The following is a 26,194-nucleotide window of genomic DNA, read 5'->3' on the forward strand; positions in this document are numbered from 1 at the left end:
TTGACTTCTTATATTAAATTATAATGTATTGGTTCTCATAAAGCAAAAATCAGCAGTTATCAATTGACCAAATATGACTGAATGTCTGCTGTGTTGCAAGACACTTGGATAAGCTGACAGTTCTTAAAGGAATCAAGTGGTCATTCACATGACATATCTACTAACAGTTTTGCTATATCCACCTTTCCTTTCCTTTCCTTTCCTTTCCTTTCCTTTCCTTTCCTTTCCTTTCCTTTCCTTTCCTTTCCTTTCCTTTCCTTTCCTTTCCTTTCCTTTCCTTTCCTTTCCTTTCCTTTCCTTTCCTTTCCTTTCCTTTCCTTTCCTTTCCTTTCCTTTCCTTTCCTTTCCTTTCCTTTCCTTTCCTTTCCTTTCCTTTCCTTTCCTTTCCTTTCCTTTCCTTTCCTTTCCTTTCCTTTCCTTTCCTTTCCTTTCTCTCTCTTTTCTTTTCTCTTTCTTTTCTTTTCTCTTTCTTTCTTTTTTTTCAGGGCAGTGAGGGTTAACGTCACACAGCTAGTAAGTGTCTGAGGCCAGATTTGAACTTCAGGTTCTCTTGAATCCAGGGCCAGTGCTTTATCCACTGTGCCACCTAACTACCCCCTTCCACTTTTTTTTTTTTGGTGAGGCAATTGGGGTTAAGTGACTTGCCCAGGGTCACACAGCTAGTAAGTGTGTAAAGTGTCTGAGGCCGTATTTGAACTCAGGTCCTCCTGAATCCAGGACCGGTATTCTATCCACTGTGCCACCTAGCTGCCCCTCCACTTTTCTTAATGTAGGAGTGCCAATATATGAGAATGTCCACATATGTCTTTCATAGGGGTAACAATTGGAGCATGCTTAACAAAAACCCCTTTCTTTTCACTTACATTATGTTGTAAGGGGAGACTTAGAACAAAGTGCATAAAGCAATGTGTTCTTTTTATTTTCCACTGTAATTTGACTAGAATCTTAAAAATTCTACAACTTTGAAATTCCGGTGCTAATACTATATTAATTGTAAGACTGCAGTGTATACTCTTAATGTTCAGTATAAAATATGTCTTTGCTAAATCCAAATATGTATATGTCTGTCTGATCATTCCACTTCCCTGGTTAAAAACCTTTAATAGGTCCCTATTATCTGCTGATTGAAATACAAACTCCAGGTGTTTAAGGCGATAAACAAACTATTCACTTACCTTTATAGCCTTATTTGAACTTTTTTTGAATATTCTATACTTCAGTCAAACCAAGTTACTCACTATTCCATGATAATCCTGCCCACTTTATGTGCTTTTAAGCCTGCCATCCTCCAGGCCTTGAACCTTCCCCATTTCCATCACCCAAATCTTAGCCTGTGGAAATCCTTACCCTTTAAAACCTCACTCTGGTGTCCCCCTCCTATACCTATGGTCCTCCCCTTTGGGATTTCTCTGGCTACTCTGTTTTACTGTTTCTGTGCTCTTAATCATTTTCCAACTTGTTATTATAGATTTTTATGTATATGTCTCACTTATTTTTTATTTTTATAGCCCCAATGTTTAATGTACTGCTTAACATTCAGTAAATACATAATGAATATTTGTTGAATTGAACTGGACAGCATTAATTTTTTAAAAAATTTGTATAAAATTCTGAAATAAGCAAGGTAAATAGTGCTATATTTTCTCTTAATTCTAAATGTCCTACATTACATATAACTTGAATGCTAGAAAAAATAATTTACCTACTGTCATGCTGTGATTTTCACTTATTCATGAGTTCATTTGCAAACATTAACTGTGTACACTGGGAGGTGCTAGTAGAGATAATGACATGCTCATTCAGCTTAAAGTATAATGATCAGTTCATGGAAGCAGTACACAATATTATAGGTTAAAGATGAGGGGAATAATGAGGTCGTACTTGGAGGAGATAGAATATTACTTAGTTCTTGAAAGACAGACTAGGTTTTATAAAACAGAGATGGAGATGGGGGAGCATTCCAAACAGTGAATAATATGAGAAACTTTTATTCCTTTGTTTAGCTTTTCAAAAACTGCTTGTATTTCTTAACTAATGGTATAGAAGTCATTTATATTGTTGGAAGAAAATATGTTAAAATAGAACCTTGAGGGGCAGCTAGATGGCGCAGTGCATAGAGCACCGGCCCTGGAGTCAGGAGTACCCGAGTTCAAATCTGGCCTCAGACACTTAACACTTACTAGCTGTGTGACTCTGGGCAAGTCACTTAACCCCAACTGCCTCACTAATATATAATTATATATATATATATATATATATATATATATATAAAAAACCTTGAGAGTAGAAGTTGTGTCTTTCTTTATATTTGTATCTCTAGTAGCAGTTACTACCAGAGCCTAGAACATAGTAGCCAAAGTGCTGCTTCCTTGATCAAAAAGCAAAAATACAAAATAATTATTTTCTGTGTTGGATTTCATTTTCACCCAGCAGTAAACAAGTAATATTTGTAACTTAACAGCCAAACAGTCATGATAGCATGTGTCAGTCCATCAGACAGAGATTTCATGGAAACTTTGAATACACTAAAATATGCCAATCGTGCTCGAAATATCAAGAACAAGGTTATGGTCAATCAGGACAGAGCCAGTCAACAGATTAATGCACTTCGTAGTGAAATCACACGACTTCAGATGGAACTCATGGAGTACAAAACTGTAAGCCAATGCATTTGAGTGTTTTAACTTTGTATTTTTAAGTCAAAACAGAATGTGGTGAATGCTTTTGAGGAACTATACTGTGTGTGTGTGTGTGTGTGTGTGTGTGTGTGTGTGTGTGTGTGTGTGTGGCTAGTTAAAGTTACTTAGCTAAAGCTAAAGTTACTTACCTTCTTGTACCCTTAATTTACTTATCTTTAAAATACAAGATAGCAATATAATTACATTAACTGCCTTAAAAAGTTGTTGTGAGATTAAAATGAGATAATGAAGTGCATCATAGACTTTGATGCACTACATATATATTGGTTATTATTTCCTGTTTTATAGAAAAGCTATGAGGAAAGTTCTTTGTAAACTCTTAAGTATTATGTAGATGAGTTATTGTTATATTATCATGAATTTTACCAATAATTAGAAGCAGCCTGCTATAGTTAATAAAGAATTTGGCCTTGGGGCAGAAAGATTTGTGTTCAAGTCTTTTCTCTGAGACATGCTGGCTGTATGACTTTAAGTAACTTCTCACTGCTAAGCAACTCTAAGACTTTATTAGTTGCGCACTGGCATTGATTCAGAGAGTTTCCTCACCCCAGAGATCCCCATGCCAATTAAGTCATAGGTATAGTTCCTAGCCCTAATCAATAATAATGTAAAACTCATTGAAAACTCTAATAATATTAATAACAATGATGTGTTCACTATAGAAGATCTTAATAGAAGGAAGGAGATACTTTTATTGTATTATGACTGGTTCAGGCCAAGAATAAAGAACTAGATGCTTTGGTAGTCTAATTTCTGTCCTTATTTAGAAACTCTTTATTTTGAAGTATATCAACCAACAAAAAAAATTCATTTTTCAGGGTAAAAGAATTATAGATGAGGAAGGCGTTGAAAGTATCAATGACATGTTTCATGAGAATGCCATGCTACAAACTGAAAATAATAACTTGCGTGTAAGAATTAAAGCAATGCAAGAAACTGTTGATGCATTAAGAACCCGAATAACACAACTTGTTAGTGATCAAGCCAACCAGATCCTTGCAAGAGCAGGTATTCTGAATTTGGTTTTCTTTTTTAAGTGAATGTTGAAAATAAAAAGGTAAGGACAATTCTTATACTGTAATTACTGTTCAGTTACTTGTGTCTGACTTTGTGATCCCGTGGACCATAGCACACCAGGCTCCTCCACTATCTTTCAAAGTCTGTCCAAGTTCATGTTTGTTCTTTTCATTATACTATCTATCCATCTCATCTTCTGCCATCTGCTTTTCTTTTTTCCTTCAGTCTTTCCCAACTTGAGGGCCTTTCCAGTGATTCTCATTTTCTCATTATGTGGCCAGAGTAGTTGAGCTTCAGTTTCAGTATTTGACCATCCAGTGAATAATCTGAATTAATTTCTTTAAGTATTGACTGATTTGACCTCTTTGCTGTCCAAAGGACTCTCAAAAGTTTTCTCCAGCACTACAGTTTCAAAGTGTTGATTCTGTGGTGCTCAGCATTCCCTATAATCCGACTTTCGCAAGCATACATTACTACTGGAAAAACCATAGCTTTGACTATACAGACCTTTTTCAGCAAGGTGATATTTGTATCTTTTAGGATGATGTCCATATTTGCCATAGCTTTCCTCCCAAGAAGCAAGTATCTTTTAATTGCATGGCTGCAGTCACTGTCTGCAGTGACCTTTGAGCTCAAGAATATAATATTTGATGCTGCTTCCATTTCTTTTTCCTCTATTTGTGAGGGAATGATGAGACCAGCTGCAAGATCTTAGTTTTTTTGATGTTAAGCTTCAAGCCAAGTTTTGTACTCTCTTCACCCTCTTCAAGAGGCTTCTTAATTCCTCTTCACTTTCTTCCATCAAAGAGATATTATCTGAATAACTGAGATTGTTGATGTTTCCCCCAGAAAACCTTAATTCCAACTTTTGATTCATCTAGCTTGGCATTTTATATGATATACTCTGTATATAAGTTAAATTAATAAGGTGACAATATACAACCTTGTACTCCTTTTTCAGTCTTAAATGTGTCAGTTGTTCCATGTTCTCTTCTAACTGTTGCTTCTTGGCCAATGAACAGATTCCTCAGGAGACAAGCTCTCTTCAAGGACTTGCCACATTTTGTTGTTATCCACATAATCAAAAGCTTTAGTGTAGTCATGACGCAGAAATAGATGCTTTTCTGGAACATCATTGCTTTCTCCACAGTGCAGCGAATATCGGCAATTTGGTCTCTAGTTCCTCTGCCTCTTTGAAAACCAGCCTACTCTTCTGGTAGTTCTCAGTTCATATATTGCTGAAGTCTAGTTTGCAGAATCTTAAACATAATCTTACTGGCATGTGAAGTGAATACAGTTATTCAGTAATTTGAACATTCCTTGGCATTGCCCTTCTTTAGAATTGGGACATAAATTTATCTTTTTTAATCCAGTGGGCATTGTTGTATTTTCCAAATTTGCTGACATATTGAGTGTAGCACTTTAGCAGCATCATCTTTTAAAATTTTAAATAGCTTGGCTAGAATTCCATCACTTCCACTAGACTTGTTAGCGATGCTTCCTAAGGCCCACTTGACTTCATTCTCCAAAATGTCTGGCTCTAGATCAGTAACCACACCATTGTGGGTATTGGTAATGTTAGGATCTTTCTTGTATAGTTCTTTTGAGTATTCTTGTCACCTCTTCTTAATCTTTTCTGCTTCTGTTAAATCCCTATAATTTTTGTCTTTTATCATACCCAATTTTGCATGAAACTTTCCCTTGTTATCTCTAAATTTCTTGAAGACATCTCTTGTCTTTCCCATTCTGGTTTTTTTTTTTTTTATTTCATTGAATTGTTCATTTAAGCAAATTTTAGTTCTCCTTGCTATTATCTGGAAATCTGTATTTAGTTGGGTATATCTTTGCCTTTTCCTTTCCTTCTTTCTCCAGTTATTTGTAAAGCTTCATCAGATAGCCATTTTTCTTTCTTGCTCTTCATTTTCTTTGGAATGTTCTGTGTTTCTGCCTCCTGTACAATCTTGTGAACTTCTGTCTCTAGTTCTTCAGACATCCTACCTATCATATCTAATCCTTTAAATATATTAAATATATTTCTAAGGGATCTTATGTAGGTCATACCTATATAGTATCATGATTTACCCTACTTTCTTCAGTTTAAGTCTGAATTTTGAAATAAGAAGCTCATGATCTTGTTTTAACTGACTCTATAGAGCTTTTCCACCTTTCACTACAAAGTATATAATAAATATGGTTTCCATATTGACCATATGTTGTGTAGTGTCAACTTTTAGTTTGTTGGCATTCCAGTCCCCTTTGATGTATGTGACATCTTTTTTGGACGTTATTTCTAGAAGATGGAACTGAGCGACTTTGGCCTCTTCAGCATCAGTGGGTGGAGTTGTGTTACTATGATGTCGAATGGTTTGCCTTGGATTTACATGGGTATCACTTGATCATTTTTGAGATTATACCCCAGTACTACTTTTCTCACCCTTCTATTGACTATGATGGTTATTCCATTTCTTCTAAGGGATTATTGTCTACAGTAGTGTATTTAGTGATCACTGGAATTAAATTCACCCATTCCCATCCATTGAAGTTCATTGACACTCAAAATATCATTGTTTAATCTATCTTCTGTTTGACCACATTCAATTTACCTTGCTTCATAGGTATTGTATTTCAGGTTCCCAAGCAAAATTGGTCTTTACAGCCTCTGACTTTTCTTTTGTTACCAGTTGTATCTGCAGCTAAGCTTCCTTTTGGCTTTGGCCTAGCCACCTCATTGGTACTGGAGCTACTTGTAGTTGTTCTTCACTCTTCCCCTGTAGCATATTGGACACCTTCTGACCTGAGAGACTTATCTTCTGATGTCATCTTTTTTATCATTTTTGTACTGTCCATGGGGTTTTCTTGGCCAAAATACTGGAGTAGTTTGCCATTTTCTTTAGTGGATCACTTTTTGTCTGAACTATAACCCTGCATGGCATTGCTCATAGTTTCATTGAGCTTCACAATCCTCTCTGCCAAGACAAGGCAGTGTATCTAGCATATTTAAATCATTCATTTATCATTTGAGCCATTTATTAAATAACACAAACATTTTTCCAAGTTGTGATTTAAGCTCACTGCCTAATATTTTTACATTAAAACCTTCCCTCAACAACTCACATAGTTCACCCAGTTCTCATCTACTTAGTCATTTAAATTGATCTCAGTATGAAACTTATTCAAACTTCTTTTGCTTTTACTTTTTATTTGGCTGATGTTCTGAATTCATCGAAATTTTTTATTAAATTTTTCTGTTACCTTTCATTTTTCAGGAGAAGGTAATGAGGAGATCAGCAATATGATCCATAACTATATCAAAGAAATAGAAGATCTCAGGTATGGCTCGATCTTACTGATGTACATGCTTATATTCACTTTTTAAAAAGATTTTGCTTTTATTTTACAAACAATTATATTAACAGAAAAAGAATTATTTCAGAATGTTGTAATTTTAATCTTTTAGGCCTTGAGTCATGTTAGACTTAAGGAACAAGGCAAATAATATATTTATCATTTATATATATGAGCAATGAGTGTTGAATCAGAAGACTTGGGTTCTAATCTTGTCTCTGCTAGTTACTAGATATGAAATTGAGGCAGCTGGGCAGTAATGGTGGGCAGAATTCTGGACAAGAAGTCAGGAAGACCTAAGTTCAAAATGTGTTTCAGATACTTGCTAGCTGCATAATCCTTGCATAGTCATTTAATCTCTCTTTGACTCAGTTTCTTCATCTTTAAAATGAGGGAGTTGGATTCACTGGTTTCTTCAGTCAGTGGCATGTTACATCATCAATTGTATGTGGTACTTTGAACCAGACTTAGTTTTTTTCATCTAAAAATTATAGAGAAAAAAACAAAACCTTGCAAGCCTTGTTGCGCCTCTTATGTTTTTACTTCTTTAATCACCCCATCTTTCTTGTGCTCCAAGGAAAATTGTTCCTGCTCTACTCATTCCTTTAGGAATTCCCTTAGAGAACGTATTTTTTGTAATTTGTAGGCCTTTTTTCTAAAACAGCCATCCCAATTTGCCTTGGGAGATTTCTATGATATTTTGGGGTTATGGGACTGCTACTCACTTGTCAAGTGAATTGAACCTATACGTTACTCAGGTTCTACTCTTATTACCATTTTCAAATCTGAGGTCTCAAGTAAGAAAGTATAGGAAACTTTGTCCATGATTGTCCTTGACTCTCCATCTCTCCACTCTCTACCCCTGGTCCACTAGCTCTTCTGAACTAAGAGAGTTCACCTGGGTTCTAGGAATTTATGTATTTTCTATGTTAGGTTTAGAAATATTCCCCTTAGTTCAGGGGTGTATGTGGTGTTAAGGGAGGACTAGTACCTCTGGTGTCAGGACTATTCATTCACCTTTGGCGTCTAGCCAGTCACCCAATTCTCACCAGTGGCTTCAAGTAGCTTTAGCATGCACAGTGGCCAAAACCTGGTAAAACTGACTTGGTAGGTGGGCTAAATCAGGTTGAGGGTAACTGACAGGCTTCAAACCCCTCAGACTCTCCCTGATGGAAGGGGTGAATGAGAACAATTTGTTCCAATGGCTGTGAAAGTCGCTGAAGCAGGTGCTGTGGAGCACTTAGAACTTGGTCAGACATCAAAGACTCCAAGGTCATCCACTGCATCCCAGGCCATCAACACATTTTGACTTTTGTCTTGCCGTTGGACTTCTGTGGCTGATGACTTTTTGCAACTCTGTTTCACTTAAATCACACACATTGGTTGTCTTTGAAGACAAAGGACAGGGGGACAGCTAGGTGGTACAGTGGATAGAACACCAGCCCTGGATTCAGGAGGACCTGAGTTCAAATGTGGCCTTAGACCCTTGACACTAACTAGTTGTGTGACCCTGAGCAAATTACTTAACCTTCATTGCCCCTCAAAAAAAAGAAAAAGAAAACAAAGGACAACCAACAGCAATAATGTTGGAATTTCTCAAAACAGAAATTTTATTAAAGAATTAAGTGAAAAGGAAAAAAGGAGTTGAGCAATTCAACATTTATTAAGCACCTGTCTTACAAAGGTAAAATCACATAGGTCCAGCCTTCAGAGAGCCTACATTCTAATGGGAAAACTGAAAAGGGAATAGAAAAATAATTAACATTATTCTAGGCCTCTAGGCCTTTACAAATTATAAGATCATCCCTGTTCAGTTTCTCTCTGACTTGCTTGATTTGCCTAAATCAAATTCATTTGCCAACTCTTAATACAGTTTCTACTCCTTAGTGAATTTTGAGTTCTTTACCTCTTATTTTGGGCTTGCAATCATATGGACTTGATGACAGATACCATTATTCAGTGAAACCTCTCTGTTATCTTTCTTATAGGTACAAGAATAATTCTCTCTTCCTTTGAAAAAGAGTTTCTTTGTGATTTTTATAGTAGAGATAATTAATAGGTCTGGAGCTCAATGTATGTTCACATTTTTCTAGGATTAGTTTACCAGCTTCACTCATATTTTTAGAATGTGTAGCCTTGGTGACATAGTTTGGGTTCCTTGCTATAGGAGTGGTCTGAAAGAATCCTGTCTCTCCAGTTTGTAATATTAGAAGTAATTTACATATACAAAATTAACATATCAATGGTATTTTGCTACTACTCCTTTTATATCTCTGTGGTCTCTCCACCCTCTTCCCCACTCATTGAGAAGGCAAGAAATACCCATTATAAATATGAACTCATACACAATATACACATTAGACACATTGTAAAGAATACATTTTTTAAAAAATTCTGCAGTCTGCTTTCAGAGTTCAATCTGTTCTTTCTGGAGGTGGATAACATTTTTTATCATGAATCCTTTGGAGTTGTCACATATTATTATTAATATTAATCACAGTAGCTAAGTCTCACAATTGATTGTTATTACATTGTTACTGTTACTATGTGCAGTGTTCTCATAGTTCTACTCACTGCTCTTTTCATCAATTCATATAGATCTGCCCAGGGTTTTTTGTTTGTTTGTTTGTTTTTTGTGGGGCAATGAGGGTTAAGTGACTTGTCCAGGGTCACACAGCTAGTAAGTGTCAAGTGTCTGAGGCCAGATTTGAACTCAGGTCCTCCTGAATCTGGGGCCAATGCTTTATTCACTGTGCCACCTAGCTGCCCCCAGGTTTTTTTTTTAAAGTATATTTGTTATTTATCTTAACATTCATTTTAAAAAATTGAGGTCTGAATTCTATTCCTCCCTCATGCCCCTTTCTAATACATTGAGAAGGCAAGAAATGTGATATCAATTATACATGTGACATCATGCAAAACATATTTCCATATTAGCCATGTTATAAATAAAAATGAAGAGAAATAAAGTAAAAAGTTATGCTTCAACATGCACTCAGCTTCGTCAGTTCTTTCTCTTTAATTGGATACCATTTTTCATCATAAGTCCTACAGAAAGGTCTTGAATCATTGCATTGATCAGAGTAGCTAAGTCTTTCACATCTTTACAATATTGCTATTACTGTGTACAGTGTTCTCCTTGTTTTGCTTATTTCACTTTGCATCAGGTCATATGTCTTCCCACATTTTTCTGAAAATTATCATGCCTGTCATTTCTTATGGCACAATAGTATTCCATCACAACATATACCACAACTTATTCAGCCATTCCTCAGTTGATGGCCATCTCCTCAATATCCAGTTATTTTTCACCACTAGTAAAACTGTTCTAAATATTTTTGTACGTATGGTTCCTTTTCCTTTGATCTCTTTGGTACACAGATCTAGAAGTAGGGATTGCTGGGTCAAAGGGTATGCACAGTTTTATAGCCCTTTGGGCATAGTTCCAAATTGTTTTCTAGAGTTGTTGGACTAGTTCACAACTCCAACAACAGTGAATCAGTGTCCCAATTTTTCTACATCCCCTCCAGCATTTATCATTTTCCTTTTTATGAGGTAGTACCTCAGAGTTGTTTTAATATGCACTTCTCTAATTATTAGTGATTTTGAGCATTTTTTCATATGAGTATAGACAACTTTGATTTCTTTATCTGAAAACTGCCTTTTCATATCCTTTGTCTATTTGGGGAATGGCTCTAATTTTGATAAAGGAGAGTAGCCTTCTTTAATATTTACATTCATAAAGTTTTTTTAAATTTACCTTTCAGCATGTTAAGTAATACCTCTGAATTTTTTTGTGTGTGTATGTGTGTTGTTTTGTTTTGTTCTGGTTTTTTGGTCACCAGGGCAAAATTATTAGAAAGTGAAGCAACTAATGAGAACCTTCGACGTAACCTGACAAGAGCTACAGCAAGATCACCATATTTCAGTGGATCATCAGCTTTCTCTCCTTCCATACTTTCCTCAGAGAAAGAAACCATTGAAATTATAGATATGGCTAAAAAAGATTTAGAAAAACTGAAAAGGAAAGAAAAAAAGAAGAAGAAAAGGTAGTGATTTTAAGTAACTGCTTTTCTTAAGCATATTTTAATTTGCGTTCAAGATATAGTATATTGCCTCCTGTATATGTCAAAATAAGAATGTTTTAAAGTAATTAAAATTAGAGCAATTAAATTGATTTTATTTTTTTCTTACAAGTATATTTTTATATATAGGAGAAATTATTTTAGATAAATTATCATGTTATTATCTACTTTATTGATCCTGACAGTAAAAGTATAATTATGGGATTTTTTTTTCTCTCTGTGGAATTAGCTACTTTTGCTTTTAGTCATCTTGCATTCAACAAAACTCATATGCACTTCAATATTTTCAGTTTTAAAATTTGTTTCTAATTCTCTAATGCATTTAAGTTGGCTCATGCATATCCTCAAATTTTTATGTAGATGTATTTAACTAAAGGAAAAACTGATTATTACAAATATCATTTAATGTCATTAGATCTTTTAAATGTTCTGAGTAAGGTTTCTAATTTGATTATTCAGTAGCTCTTTATATTATTGTTGTTTTCTTTTTTAAAAAAACTTTCTTCCAAAAAGGATGTGTCCAATCCAGTTTTTTCCTTGGTGAAAATGATCTCTTGTCAACAGCTCATGTACTTTTTCTTGAGAAGCACAATGTTTTTTAAAAATTGGTTGCACAGGGGGCAGTTAGGTGGTGCAGTGGATAAAGCACCGGCCCTGGACTCAGGAGGACCTGAGTTCAAATCTGACCTCAGACACTTGACACTTACTAGCTGTGTGACCGTGGGCAAGTCACTTAACCCTAATTGCCTCACTTAAAAAAAAATGGTTGGACAGAGGAAGAAGAGGAAAATGAAAATTTGTCTTTGTGTTTGAATGCTTATCAGCTAAATTTTCTGTGTTTACTCATTTTTATAAAACTGCCAATCTATTATATAAGCCTCCTGAGTATGTATTTGTATATTCTTGTGCCAAACTTCCAGTTCTAAAGTATTATATTTGACTTAGAGTTTATTTGACATTTTTGCTTAACTAACATAAATTAGGTTATACAGTCAATGAGTATTGAACAAAATTATTAGAAATTTTAGTTTTTCCACTGAGATCTGTTCTGTGCTATGAGTTGAAAAGAATCATCAGAATAATTAGCACAAGGAATTGCATAGTTTTCATTAGGAAGCATTGTAGATGAAATTATTAACTTAAGATATAAACATCTTAAAAGATGTTCATCATAAATGATTGAATGTGGGGGGCATCTAGGTGGCATAGTGGGTAAAGCACTGGATTCAGGAGGACCTTAGTTCAAATTTGACCTCAGACACTTGACACGTACTAGCTGTGTGACCCTGGGCAAGTCACTTAACCCTCATTGCCCAGCAAAAAAGAAAAAAAAATAGATGATTGAATGTGGCAATATAAAGGAGGATACATTGTAATTAGTTACCCATTTATAAAGTGTAATTACCAATAGAGTAATTAAGACTAGTAACATGACTTAAAAGTCATTGTCATAAGTTAGAAAGTCAAATGTTGTTATTTAATTGTACAAAGGTCTAGGTGTTCACAAAATATCGCACAGTATAATGTACATTTTGAATGCCACTTTACTTGGTGAATTGAGGGAAGAATGCTACCTGTCCCTATGACATATTGGATGGAAATGTCGTCTTAAGAATTGTAAATAAACACCATAGATAACTCAGTTAAAAAACAAACTTTTATTTAAGCTCTCTAGAGTATCATACTAGAGCAGTACTGGAGGAGATAGGATGTAATTCCTGCTGTCATTAAATTTGTAATTTGGGAGCACAAGTTGTGTCTTTTTTTCCTAGATTATACATCCTCAGTTCCTTCAAATAATTCTTGTATGATTTCAAGTATCCTTACCATCCTTGCTTTAATTTGACAATGTCCTTCTTAAAATATGGTTCTCAGAATCAAATACAAAGTTCTAGTTGCAAGCACCAATTACAGATAACAGGGAACCAGAATGTAGGACAACATCTGGGGGGAATGGATGGATCAGGTGAGAGTTTTTTGGGGTTGAGAGGATATGGATGTATTTGCAAGGATCAAGGAAACAGTGAGTAGAAAAGGAAAGAATAAATATTAGTAAGAATGTGGGAGCAAAGTCTACATGGGACACAGTGCTTCTCTCTTTGTTGAGTAGAAAATGTAGTTAGCTTTTTTGACTGCCAGATTACTCTATTGACTCATTGAATTTGAAATCTACTAAATGCCTGTCTTTTTTTTTTTTACTTCTTGTTTGAGTCTTAAAGTTTATATAGAATTTAGCAAATAGAATTTTTAGTGAATGGCATGACAAAGGCACAAATGCAGTAAAATGTCAAGACGTGCAGGGCTAGTCAAGTTTGAGTAGATAGAACATATGGTAGAAAGTAGTGAGAACTAAGTTTTCTTAGTAAATAATTATTGAATGATTTTGTGGGGTGACAACCAGTTTTATGTTTTGGGATCAAGTCAGAAGTTTTTATATATTATAATTAAATCAGGAAGCAATTGAATAATTTTGGGGAGTGACTTGATCAGTTTTTTTGTGTTGGGATTGTTAATATGGAAATGTTATTAAAGTTAGATGTATAGTGGATACAGCACTAGCCCTGGGTTCAGGAGGACCTGAGTTCAAATCTGGCCTCAGACACTTGACACTTAGTAGCTGTTTGGCCCTGGGCAAGTCACTTAACCTTCATTGCCCCACAAAACAAAAAACAAAACAAACTTTTATTGAAAAAAATTAAAAGTTGGGGGCAGCTAGGTGGCACAGTCAATAGAGCACTGGCCCTCGAGTCAGGAGTACCTGAGTTCAAATCCGGCCTCAGACATTTAACATTTACTGCCTGTGGGACCCTGGGAAAGTCACTTAACCCCAATTGCCTCACCAAAAAAAAAAAAAAAAAAAAAAAGAAAGTTAGATGAGAAGTGGGCAGACTAATTGGAAAGCTATTATAGAAGTCCAGATAGGACTTCTATAATAGAAGCCTGGATAAGGTTGATGTCATTGGGAATAGACAGGAAGATCAGAAGGGAATTATATGTGAATGATTTTGAGAAGTGACTTGAGAAATATTGTGAGGCAGAATTGAGAGAATGCTGCAACTGAATGTAGGAGGTAAAGGGGAGATAATGGCAGATAATCTGGTTTTTGGCTTACTAATTATTCTAATGACAGAAGTAGGGGTGTCAGAAAGAAGAGTAGAATTTTAGGGGAAAAACTAATCATTTCTGTTTTAGCTATAGTGAGCTAGTGGAGCTTGCAGTTTGAGTTATCCACTACTTATTCTGATGAAAATGCAGGTTTAGAACTAAAGATACAGATTTGGGATTCATTTATATAAAGACACTTGTTGAACTTGTAGGAGTAAATGAAATTTCTCAGATAGAAAATGAAGAGAAAGAAGAAGAATGAGGATAGAAATGGGGAAAACCAGTAGTAAGATATTAAGAAAAAGTGGAAATATTGAAAAGTAGTTGAAGAGGCATTAAGAGAATTGAGAGTCACTGAGGGAGCTCACTTCATATGAACTTTATTATCTCTGTAAAGTGGGAGGTGAGGTTGATTGCTATGAATGTGTGAGTTAGAAGTGGGATAAGAGACTTAACATGAATGAGCCTTGAGTAAAAGAATTGGTAAGCAGCAGTGACTCTGTTTGAGGTTTTCCAGCAAAAAAAAAAATGAAATAAAATTCTTATGCCTTTGTTACTTTGCCTTTGTTACTTAAAGGAAGTAATCTGACGGTAAGGTTTCTGAGGCTTAAGAATTTGCAAGGCAGAAGTGGTAAAAGTTCAGAATAGAGAGAGAATGCTAAGATAGTGGCTATGAAATCACTGAAATAATTAAAGATAGAATCAAAATTTCTTGGGAAAGTAAAAGAAATTATAGTTGATGAATAGATTGGGAGAATAAGGAGAAATTCATTTTAGAGGTCATGATGAAGACAATAAGGCTTAGTGTAAATTCGAACACAAGAAGTAGAAGAAAGGGAGGGTGTATTCAGATAACAGGATTTCAATATTGATCATAGGTTCACAAAGATAATAACTATAAAATACTTTTTGGAGTTATATTAGTGTGAGATGATTATAAGAAATCATAAGCAGTCAGTTACAAGAAGAATAAGTATTACTTTGGAGAAGTTTCTGTATCTTAATATTTATTGTGGGATTAATATTTGAGTATATTCTTATATGATATAATTCATCATCCAATTTCTGTCAGATATCATGCTATGGGTTGAATAAATTACAAGAGCACTAAGGGATTATAAAAAGGCAGCATTGCATAGTGGATAGAGATCTGGATTATTTAAATCCTTTCTCTGAACCACTGTAGCTGTGTGATCATGGGCAGATCTCAATGTCACTGTCAACATATAGACATAAAAGGACTATATTTTAATATCATAAAAAATATCTAAAACTAAAAGCAAGCATCACATATAATAGGAATACATAAGAAGCATTCTCAGTAAATACAGTAGTAAAGCAAAGGTGCCCACTTTCCCCATTATTGTTTGATACACTTCTAGAAATGGTACCAATATCAATAGGACAAAAAAAAGGAATTAAACATATAAAGATAGATAGCTATCCCTTTCTTAAGATGACCTGATTGTTTGTTTAGGGAATCAACGAAAGATATTAATTGAGACAGTGGATAGCTTCAGTAAATGCAAGCCATACAATAGATTTACCAAGACCCCAGCATATTTATATAATGGAAACAACATTCAAGAGTCAATAATAGTATGAGATATCCCATTTTAAAATGAAACCTACACATTGCAGAAAATATTTGGAGGTCATGCTACCAAAGTACACAAAATGCTTACATATTCAGTTACAAAATACTCCTCAAAGAAATAAGGATTATTTAAATGACAAGAGAAATATTTAGTGCTCATGGATGTGCTTTGTCAGTATAATAAAAAGGGAATATTTTACAGAACTAGAAAATTCATTTGGGAAAAAAATCTAGAATATCAAGGGAAATAATGAAAAGAAGTCATCATAAAGGGGAAATAGCATTTCCAATTCTCAAAGTATTTTATAAAACAGCAATCATCAACACAATTTGATTTTGGTTTAAAAATAGAGATATAGATCAATTGAATGGATTAAAGAAGGGAGAATCAGAAACAATGGACCTAGTGTTTGATAAACTTAAAACATAAATTATTTAAAAAAGAACTCTCTTTTTTACAACTGGCTGGGACAAGTAGAAACAGTCTGACAGAAATTGGGCTTGGGCCAATATCTTACATCATATTCCAAAATAAACTTAAAATGGAGAAAACTTTAATATTAAAGATACTAAGCAAGATCACATGGCAGGATGACAAGAAAAGCAGAAAACATACCATTTGTAGCTATAGATAGGAAATGTATTATTAACCATAGAAGGTAAAGAGGAAATTGCAAAAGACAACATAGTTATTTTGATTACATGAAATTAACCTATGCACAAACAAATAAATGTATGCATATAGGATAATAAAGCAGTTGAATGGGAGAAATTCTTTGAATCAAATTTCTCAAATAAGGGATTGCTATCCATTGCAAAATTGCAAAGAATAAACAAGTCCCCAAAGGAAATCCATGAGAAGACCTCTTCCCACTCTTTCATAGAAGTGCAGGGTCCCTGTGTGTGGAGTACTGCATGTTTTCACATTTTTTCTCTATATTTTGACCAATTTTGCTGATTTTTTCCCCCTTCCTCTTTTTTTTTTAAAATCCTTTTTCCTCTGAGATGGCATAGGGAAGAGGGGGAAGGAGGGATAATTAGAGAGAAAATTAAGTTATGTAAAAATAAAAAATATCATCTATACATGCATACATATAAACTGAAACAAGCAAAAAAAATTAATCTTGAGAATGTTCACTGTTAAAGTGAGAGTCAGAAGTTTTTGGTTTGGGTCCTCTGCTCAGTGACCTCTACTTTACTTCAACTCCTCCATCTATTAGTGATAGACCTTTTTTGATATAATCAGAATAGGGAACTCAGAGTATGTAAAGTTGTTCCACAAGTTGCATATAGACAATCTGACTATACTTTATATCTTATAAAATTGATTGGGACTCTGAGGACTTAAATCCCATAATGGAATGTTATATCTTTACAAGCCCTTGTTATTTACATAATGTGTACATATGTACATAGCTTTATAATGCATGCATATGTACTATTTTTTATAACATTAAATCAAGAGAGCAATCAACTATTAAGCTTCCTCTGTGGCTGGCACTGTATTAAACACTGTGGGTACAAAGAAAGACAAAAGATATTCCCTGTTCTCCAGGGGAAGAATTAGGACTGAGAAAAGACCATTGGCTATTAAGAGATCAATGGTGGGGGCAGCTTAGGTGGTGCAGCAGATAAAGCACCAGTCCTGGATTCAGGAAGACCTGAGTTCAAACCAACATCAGACACTTGACACTAGCTGTGTGACCCTGAGCAAGTCACTTAACCCTCATTGCCTTGCCAACCCCCCCACCCCCCCCCTCAAAAAAAAAGAGAGAGAAAGAGAGATCAGTGGTAATTTTGGAGAGAAGACTTTTAGTTGAATGATGAGGTCAGAAGCTGAATTTCTAAGGGCTGTTGAACAAGTGGGGAAAAAAAAGGAATAAAGAGAGCAAGTGTAGGAGTTTGACTAAAAGAGGGAGGAACTGTGGTTAAGTGATGTGATCAAAGAGTTCTCTAAAGAAGAATAAAAAAACAACCAAATGAAAGAGTCTTATAGATCACTAATAATGTGGGTTAATTTTAATGCATTTTTAATTTAGCCATTAGGGAAAGCTATTTAGAATTAAGCAAATTAAGTAGATAGATGTTCAGAGCTTTGATCCAAAGCTTCTATCACTAGGATCAGATTAGATGTCTTTGACAAAAAGAGAGGCTGCAAATAGATTTTTTAGCAACAATTTTTGTGGTGGCAAAGAATCAGAAATAAAGTAGATGCCCATCAGTTAGGGAATGGCTAGATAAATCATGGTACATTAATGTAATGGAATATTATTGTGCTCTAAGAAACAATGAATATGATGAATACAGAGAAGCATGAAAAAGACTTTATCAACTGCTATGAAGTGAAGTGAGCAAAGCCGGGGAAACAGTATGCACATTTACAACAACATGGAAATGGAAAGAACAACTACCACAAAACAGTGGAAAATAAATGTACAAAACAATAAAGAATCTCAGCCCCAAAGAAGATATAATAAACCACCTCCCTCCACTCCTTAGCAGAGGTGAGGTTGGGAGCCTCCTTATAAGTGTAGATATATTGGTAGGTTTTGTGGAATTTTGTTCTAAATTCTTTTTTATAAGGTATGGCCCTATGGGGAGTGGGAAGTAGAAGAATATAGGGAGAAATCTAGCCAGTATAAAAACAAAAAAGATCAATAATAATCTATTTTGTAAAAAATAAATAAAAGAGAAAATAGACAATTTTATTTAAATAAAATTAAGGAGCTTTCACATAAATAAAAATCAGTGTAGCTAGGATAAAAGAAAATTGAGTAGAGAAAAATCTTGAAATTAAAAATTTTGTATAGATATAAAAGATATCAAATATATATCATATCTATATGTAGAGAGAATACAGTATGGGTAATTAACACATAGAGTGGTATGTGAATTACTTGACAAAAAAGTAAAATAATTAAATTTAGTGATTTATATATCCTCATTTGTTTCACATAAATTGGCAGTGAGTTCCTAAGCTTCTGACACAGCCCATTATATTGAATACACAGTATACTTTTGATGAACAGATTGTTTGTTAGTCTTGAACGTAATCAACAGGTTTTTAGTGGGGTTTAAATCAAGTGAGTTTCCAGGCAATTGAAGGATATTTATGTCTTGAATAAATTTCTTGACTATTCATGACAGGTAGCATATTACAAAGACATGCTGTGGTATTCCATCTCCATTTGGAAATTTCTATAATTCTGCTTTTAAATTTATCAGTATATCAACATATTTTTCAGTTCATTTTGATAAAGTAAAGTAAGTTTTATCAGTAAAGATTCCCTTTTCCCAGTTTTCAGTACTTAAATCTTTGCATTGTCTCATGCCCATAACAGGTAAGTTGGGATTTTGTGTGTGTATTTGTGTGTGCACTCTATCATAGCAATGGTTAGCTTATGATCAGTTTGTTTTTTAACTCAAATTTGGCTTTCCCTTCAACTTTAAGAGACCTGTGATACAACTTATACTGTACTGTAATCAGCAATTCTTCCAGCAGGTCCCTTTAAAGGTCTTTGTTTATTCTTTGAGAATTATTTAAAATGTATCACAGCAATAGTTTGTTAGTTCTTGACATTGACGATTGACATTGACGATTCTGTTTCATTGTAGATCTGATTAATCCCTCACATCAATAGCTGTTGCAACAATTCTGACACTCAATGAAGTGTGCTTTTTAAGAACTAGAACTTTGACATACTTCCATGGAGTAATTTCCATTCTTTAGGACTGCGTATTTTAAAACACAGCAAAAGAGAGTAATGAAACATCGGTTTGGTATGAATTAAATTCATAGTTAGAGGAAACAGCATCAACTGGTTTTAACTGGTCAGTTTGGTGTGCTGTTGGTAGAAGTACACGTATGATCAATACTGTAAAAAAAGTGAGATGGTATCAAAATTATTACTTGTCACAGATAAATTCACAAACCACTTTATATGGCTATTATTAATATGGTTAAAAATTGGAAATTTTCAAAAGAAGACTTATAAACACTCATATGAAAGACTGCTCTAATTTTGTGTAATGTCTATATACATTCATACAGGTATGAATAAAAGTACATACCTATATGAATATAATATGTGAAAGTAATTAGATAAAGTTCAAAGGTAGAAAGTCCTTAGCTAAACCACAAGTTACCTCTTAATAAGAGGTTAAGTCTATCTTCTTTTTTAGTGGAAAAATCTATTTAACCTGTGTGTTTCATTGCTATTTAGATAATTGTCACTGTCATGCTTATTTAGGCTGTAGGAATTTATGAACACTATATTCATTTTTGGTATGAAATTCAAATATAAACATTTTTCAGTATATTAACATATTTACTATGTAAATTAAATAGATTCACAAACTTTTTTGACTATCTTACTTGTAAATGTCCTTCCTATCTATGAAATTTTTGTTAAATACATATTCAAACATTACTTTGGTTTTCAGTGGTAAAGAGTTGAAACTGTTCTTTCCACTAGTGATTTTACTTTTCTTTTTCTATTTACTAAATTATGCTTTTTATAGCTGAAATCATTCTTTGTACTTCCTTCTCAAAGATGGATATATATTTCTTTTAATAGCAGTGGATAAAATATTTGTAAAACAAAACTGAAACAACCAAAAAATATATACATACGCACTTCTGGAATGAAAGTCAGAAGACTTTGCTTTGGGCCTGCTTTGTCCACTACTTCAGCTTCTCTCTTTATTAAGTAATGATGGTACTTGAAAAATGTTTAAAATTTGTTAGACTATAACAACAGGTCTTTGTTTTTGTTCATCACACAAATATTTGTATTTAGTATAAATAAATGGCCCAACATTCATGTATTAAATATTTAATATGTCATTTAAGATGTTAATCCTATTTTGAAAGTTTCCCATCTACTTTTTTACATGAAATATATTTCTATATTACTAGTGAAAAGCATTGTTTTCCATCTCATCACTTCCATTGCTTATGATTTGTTCTTTTGGTGGTTGGTTTCTAACAAGCAATGAAATGCCTAAAATCTTTAATCGACTGTTATGAGTCAATACTAAAATACAAGAATTGTAATTTTTCACTGATTTCATAGTAAACATATCCATTTGACCATAATGTTGTATCATTAGCAATTTTTAAGTTTGCATTTTCTATAGATTTTAATGTTAATGTGTAGATTATTAAAATGTAAATATAAATGTATTAAAATAGTGATCTATTATCCAGTATTAGCACTCTTCTTGTTTTGGTATAAATGCATGACTTTTTGAATTTTAAGACTTTTTCAAATGGCCTTTTAGTATTTCTGTCAAAAGGTCTTTTAAGAAGATTTTGCAGGAAGAAGGCAGGCTTTGGGGGGAAAGATGAGGAAAAGAAGAAGCTAAAATAAGTATTGTTTCCAATAACTGCTAAGCATAAATTTAGTAGCTACTATAAATTTTATTGATTTTGTTGTTTTCTGCTTACTCTTTATTCATGCAAAATGTATTGCCTTTTTACTGTGTATTGTCCTCTGATGATATCTTTGATGATATCTTTGAAAACTTATTTTAAGCCCTCAAGCTCATGTTTCATTTTTACCTTCTTGTTACTTTCACTTCTTACTGTCTGATTTGTCCTTCATTGGCTTGGCTTTCCAATACTGTACTTCGTGTACTTGAAGGCTTCAGAAACTTGAGGAAAGAAATCAAGAAGAAAAAAGGTTGGAATATTTCCCAGGTTTTAAAAATTAAAATGTTATTTCAGTATTTAGTTGCAATTCACACACAGAAAATCTACTATTTGATTGATTTAGATCCGATTATCAGGAATGATTTTTTTTAATTGTCCTAAAAGTAAAACAAAGTAAAACAGAACAACTCAAGTCACTTGAATGAGGCAACCTCATATATTAGACTAGACTATTGTAAATGGGGTGACATAGCTTTAATTTGAAGAGTACTGGAAACAATCCAACAATAAACTGCATTATTCAATTCCTTTTTAAAAAAGAATCAGTATCTTTAATAAACTGCTGAACAGCCTGGAAATTAACAAAGTAGTTGAGAAATTTATCTTTTATGGTAGAATATGATAAGCCATCAGTTGTCTTTAATTCCCTGACATAGTAGGCTCTTGATTCAGGGAACTTTGGCTCAAGTCCCATCTGTGATGTGTCTGTATGGCAAGGGCAAATAATTTAACTTCTTTGGGTCTCAGTTTCCTCAACTGTAAAATGAAAGTGTTGCATTCCATGGCCTTTGAGGTCTCTTCCAGCTCTAGAGCTATGATCTTATGATTCTCTTTTCTTAAATAGGCCATCTAAATTTAGTAAGAAAAATTGCCAAAAAGTTTTTTAGAAAAGGAAAAACTGAAGCTTGTGAATGGGAAGGAACTTTTAAAAGGTGATTCTTAAAATTGAATTTAAAATATAATTTTGTTTTATAACTTGTTTTCATTTCATCCTTAAGTCACACTTCTAATACATTTGTAGTTTGAGCAAGTATCATTAAGAAATTAGCTGTGCTTTGCATTATCTAAAATGGTTATATTAACAAGATTTATAAATTATCAGATTAATGACTTTTCAGTATAATAATACTTCATTAATTTTTACTTCCTGACTGCTTAATCTATATTCTAGAATGTAAAGAGTATTTTAAAACATAACTAATGCTTCAGGTTAGTTTTCGATTACAAATTGGCTCATTAATATTAAGCACTCCATATCTCATACACTAGGATAGTGAAGTATAAATTTGGATTTGAAAAGCAAACTCTTGGGGGCAGCTAGATGGCACAGTGGATAAAGCACCGGCTCTGGATTCAGGAGTACCTGAGTTCAAATCCGGCCTCAGACACTTAACACGTACTAGCTGTGTGACCCTGGGCAAGTCACTTAACCCCAATTGCCTCACCAAAAAAGAAAAAAAAGAAAAAAGAAAAAAAAAAGAAAAGCAAACTCTTAAAAGTGACATGTAAAGGTAAATTAAATTAATTTAATAGTTCAGGACTGCTGATTTTTCTGTTATAAAATTTGGCAAGATTGATTTGGAATTTTAATGAAATTTGTTCCATTTGGCTGTAATTTAAATGAACATGAGTTCATTCAGTAGGGGGACAAATGTAGACATAAGTTTGCCCCTAGTGGACAGAGCAATCCATAAAATGCATGAAAGACAATATGGCATAATGGTCTCAGAGTTAGGAAAAAATAAATTTAAGTCCCACATTTGACACAGATTTGCTGTGTGACCCAGGGAAAGTCAGATTCCCCTCCTACATAGGTATAAGTTTAAAAAAAAATCCATGCAGAAAGATCATTTCTTTGTTTCACATAAATCAGATTTAGTGGGTAATACTACAACCAATTTAAGAAAATCAGCTACGAGAAAAAATTATGGGCCACTTACTTTCAGAGAATGCTGGAACTAAGAATTAAGTATTCTTGAGAAAAGAGGGACACTGAACTGAATGTTGTAAAAGAGTGAGATAAAAATGTGTTGACTGGGCATTTCTATGAAAACTTGAAGTTTATCAAGTTAATATGAATGAAATAGATAGGAATGGGGAAAAGAGGAATTAGATTGGATTAGTAAGGACCAGAGGAAAATATATTTAAAGAAGTATTGAAGAGATAGAGGATATAAGACCTCCAGATTTCTTATTTTCTCATTGCTACCTGTTTTATCTCTTTGTTCCAAGCCTCAAGTTGTTACCAGTGATATATTGTTAGGTGATAACACTTGATTTGGTATTTAAGTAAATGAGTTTAACTTACCTTTCGGGATTTTCAAGTGGGATTCTATGATGGAGAAAAATCAGCAGTTCCGATACATTGAATAACAGAGAAGCATTCAGTATATTGCACATGTAATTTTTTTTCCACAAAAAATCCTTTCTCAGTGGCATCTGTTTTGCTTCAGACCAAACTTTTGTATCATGGTAATATGATAATAATCACTAAATCTGCTCAGTTTGTTTATTCCTTCCTCTCTTGTTAGAACATAATTTTCTTAGTATCCCCTTCATTTCTTTCTCCTAATAGAATCATACTTTCTTCCAGGAAACTTAAAGTAGGCTGCAAATAAGGAAGATGATCATGTTTCTATATGATCATCTCCCTTATTTGCAGCCTACTTTAAGGTTCCTGATTCTATTCATCATCATCCTGACCCTGAAACGTATGAGATATGTGAATCCTTGTTACCTACTTAAATAAGATACATGTGTGCCCAAGATGCACACATATGCACATTCACTTTGTTTTGAATACAAAATTTCTCTAATAATGCAAACTTGTCTTTTTACATATAATGTATTGCATAATATACCCTTGTGATTAGTTCATTTATAAAAAAGGAAATATAATGATGCATCATCTTCATTATACATCAGACTTGTATTTATAGTGTTTCACAAAAGCTATAGTACTGCTGGGAATTCTTTGAAGGTAGGGGCCAACCTGGTTTGAATGGAGATGGGAAATCCATGAACAAGTGAAGCTTCATTGAATTTCACTCTCATTCTTTCCCCAAAGGTCATATACTGATTGCTTCCCATAATATCAGGCAGAGTATATATATTGTTGAAATAAAAAGTTTCTAATTTACTTTTATAGGCTACTTTTAATTCTAATGTTGCTTTTCCTGATTGTATTACCACCATAAATATATTCCTTTCTTGTTTGCTTTTACAATTGTTGATCCTTTAAAATTGAATAAAAAGGTTCAGTTCACACATTATTTTCTACTTAAAATTTTTTTTATTAACTTTTCTTTGCTAAAAGCAACAACATAGTAGATTTTAAGTTTTTACTTATCAAATGCTTCAGGAATTTTAGATCTTAATAAAATTATATTTTAAATTAGACATTAAAAATCTATATATTTGAGGGGAAACTTTTAAGAAGCATCAGAATATCTAAAAAATATCTACAAAACCCTTGTGAAGTTATTCTGGTATAGTGCTTCACTTATTACAAGGGGATTTTTATATTAAAAGCTTCATTGTTAATATCTTCTTAGAGTGTTCTTTTGATTCTTAGGACTTTTAGAATGTCATTTTAGCTTTTTAAGTACAATCTTAGATCAAGGCTCGTTAAAATTTCTGTCCTGGGCAATTCACTTAACCTTTCAGGAACTCAATTTCCTCATCTCTAAAATGAAGGAGTTAGACTTAATGATTTGTAAGGTTACTTCTAGCTCTAAATATATGATCCTGTAAAAGAACAATTTTGTTTAGATGGTTTATCTGGATAAATTCTAGAACTAATTAGTTCTAGAATTAATGAACTAGGGCATGTTAATTCCCTTTTAACATCCAAAGGCAATGTCTCCATTAAGTCATTATTTATTGAATTATTTGTAGTTTGAAGGAGCCTCTAGTCATCTAAAAGCCCCATTTTTATTCATTAAAATCCAGCACTGGGTGAACAATGAATGAACAATTATCTGAGATGGCTGTCTGTTTATACTTAGATTGGTGCTGGTCCTTGATGATTGAAGAGGAAAGCATTCATTTGGGTGATAAATTTTGTAGGAAGCCACTTGAATTTTCATATCCATTCAAAGCTCAACCTGGATATTCAAGATAGTGATACAAAAAATAACTACTTTAGTTATAGCACAAGGAGGAACAATAGTCCAGTGCTATGGAGATGGCTAAAGAAAAAAGGTCCAGCATTGTGGACAAACTCATCAAGGCAAAATTGAGCTTGGTTTTTATGGTCCACTTTGACTGGAGCTATCAGTGGAGACACAGACTGTATCCTTATTTTTAGCTGTGATAAATTATATGTATATTTTAAATTTGCTTTAAAAATATATATTCTTGTGGGAGAAGGGAAAAAAAGATTAGTGCTCATTTTGATTAGCAAATTATAGTTATGACACTTCTTAGCTGTGTCATCACTCATGCTTCAGGGCAAAAATCTCATCCTTTTCTCATTGTCTGTTCTTGAAATGATCTGTTGTCCTGTGAATTAGGACTAAGTGAATGATGTTTTCCATCTTCCTCTGAAGCATGACATTATAGTATGTAGCCTTATCATCTGATCTGTTATGAGACTACCTTCTCATAAATAGTCATAGAATATTATTTTGAAGATAGATGAAGGAGGAAGCAAATTAATAACATCTTTAATTTAATATTATATCTGTACATTTCTCTTAGTGTTGTTAAAGAGGAAAATACAGACACTGAACAGGAGAGGAAAGAAGAAAAGGGCATTTCAGAAAGAGAAAATAATGAAATTGAAGTAGTAAGTATGAAAGAATGAATATTTTTTAATCACTGGATTTTGTTGTTTATAACTCCTAGCACCTGTTTTTAATATATTTTGAAAACAAGATTCTAAGTGGCATACTGATATAAATTATTGCTT

The 26,194-nt window shown here is 33.5% G+C and overlaps 1 protein-coding gene across 9 annotated transcripts in view; it reads left to right on the top strand.

Moving 5' to 3' along the window:
• KIF21A (kinesin family member 21A) overlaps positions 1 to 26,194 on the top strand; it is a 160,858-nt gene that overhangs the window by 65,698 nt on the left and 68,966 nt on the right. For 5 of the 9 annotated variants that reach the window (XM_043967833.1, XM_043967830.1, XM_043967836.1 and 2 more), the window contains exons 8-12: positions 2,462 to 2,657; positions 3,518 to 3,707; positions 6,983 to 7,046; positions 10,907 to 11,110; positions 25,984 to 26,071. In XM_043967833.1, coding sequence (XP_043823768.1) covers positions 2,462 to 2,657; positions 3,518 to 3,707; positions 6,983 to 7,046; positions 10,907 to 11,110; positions 25,984 to 26,071 — 742 coding nt within the window. Of the gene's footprint in view, positions 1 to 2,461; positions 2,658 to 3,517; positions 3,708 to 6,982; positions 7,047 to 10,906; positions 11,111 to 21,493; positions 21,533 to 25,983; positions 26,072 to 26,194 lie in introns of all 9 variants that reach the window. The other 4 variants (XM_043967831.1, XM_043967835.1, XM_043967828.1 and 1 more) reach the window with 1 other exon arrangement.

This window comes from Dromiciops gliroides, chromosome 5 (genome assembly GCF_019393635.1).
Source record: "Dromiciops gliroides isolate mDroGli1 chromosome 5, mDroGli1.pri, whole genome shotgun sequence".
In the NCBI taxonomy this organism is placed as follows: domain Eukaryota; kingdom Metazoa; phylum Chordata; class Mammalia; order Microbiotheria; family Microbiotheriidae; genus Dromiciops; species Dromiciops gliroides.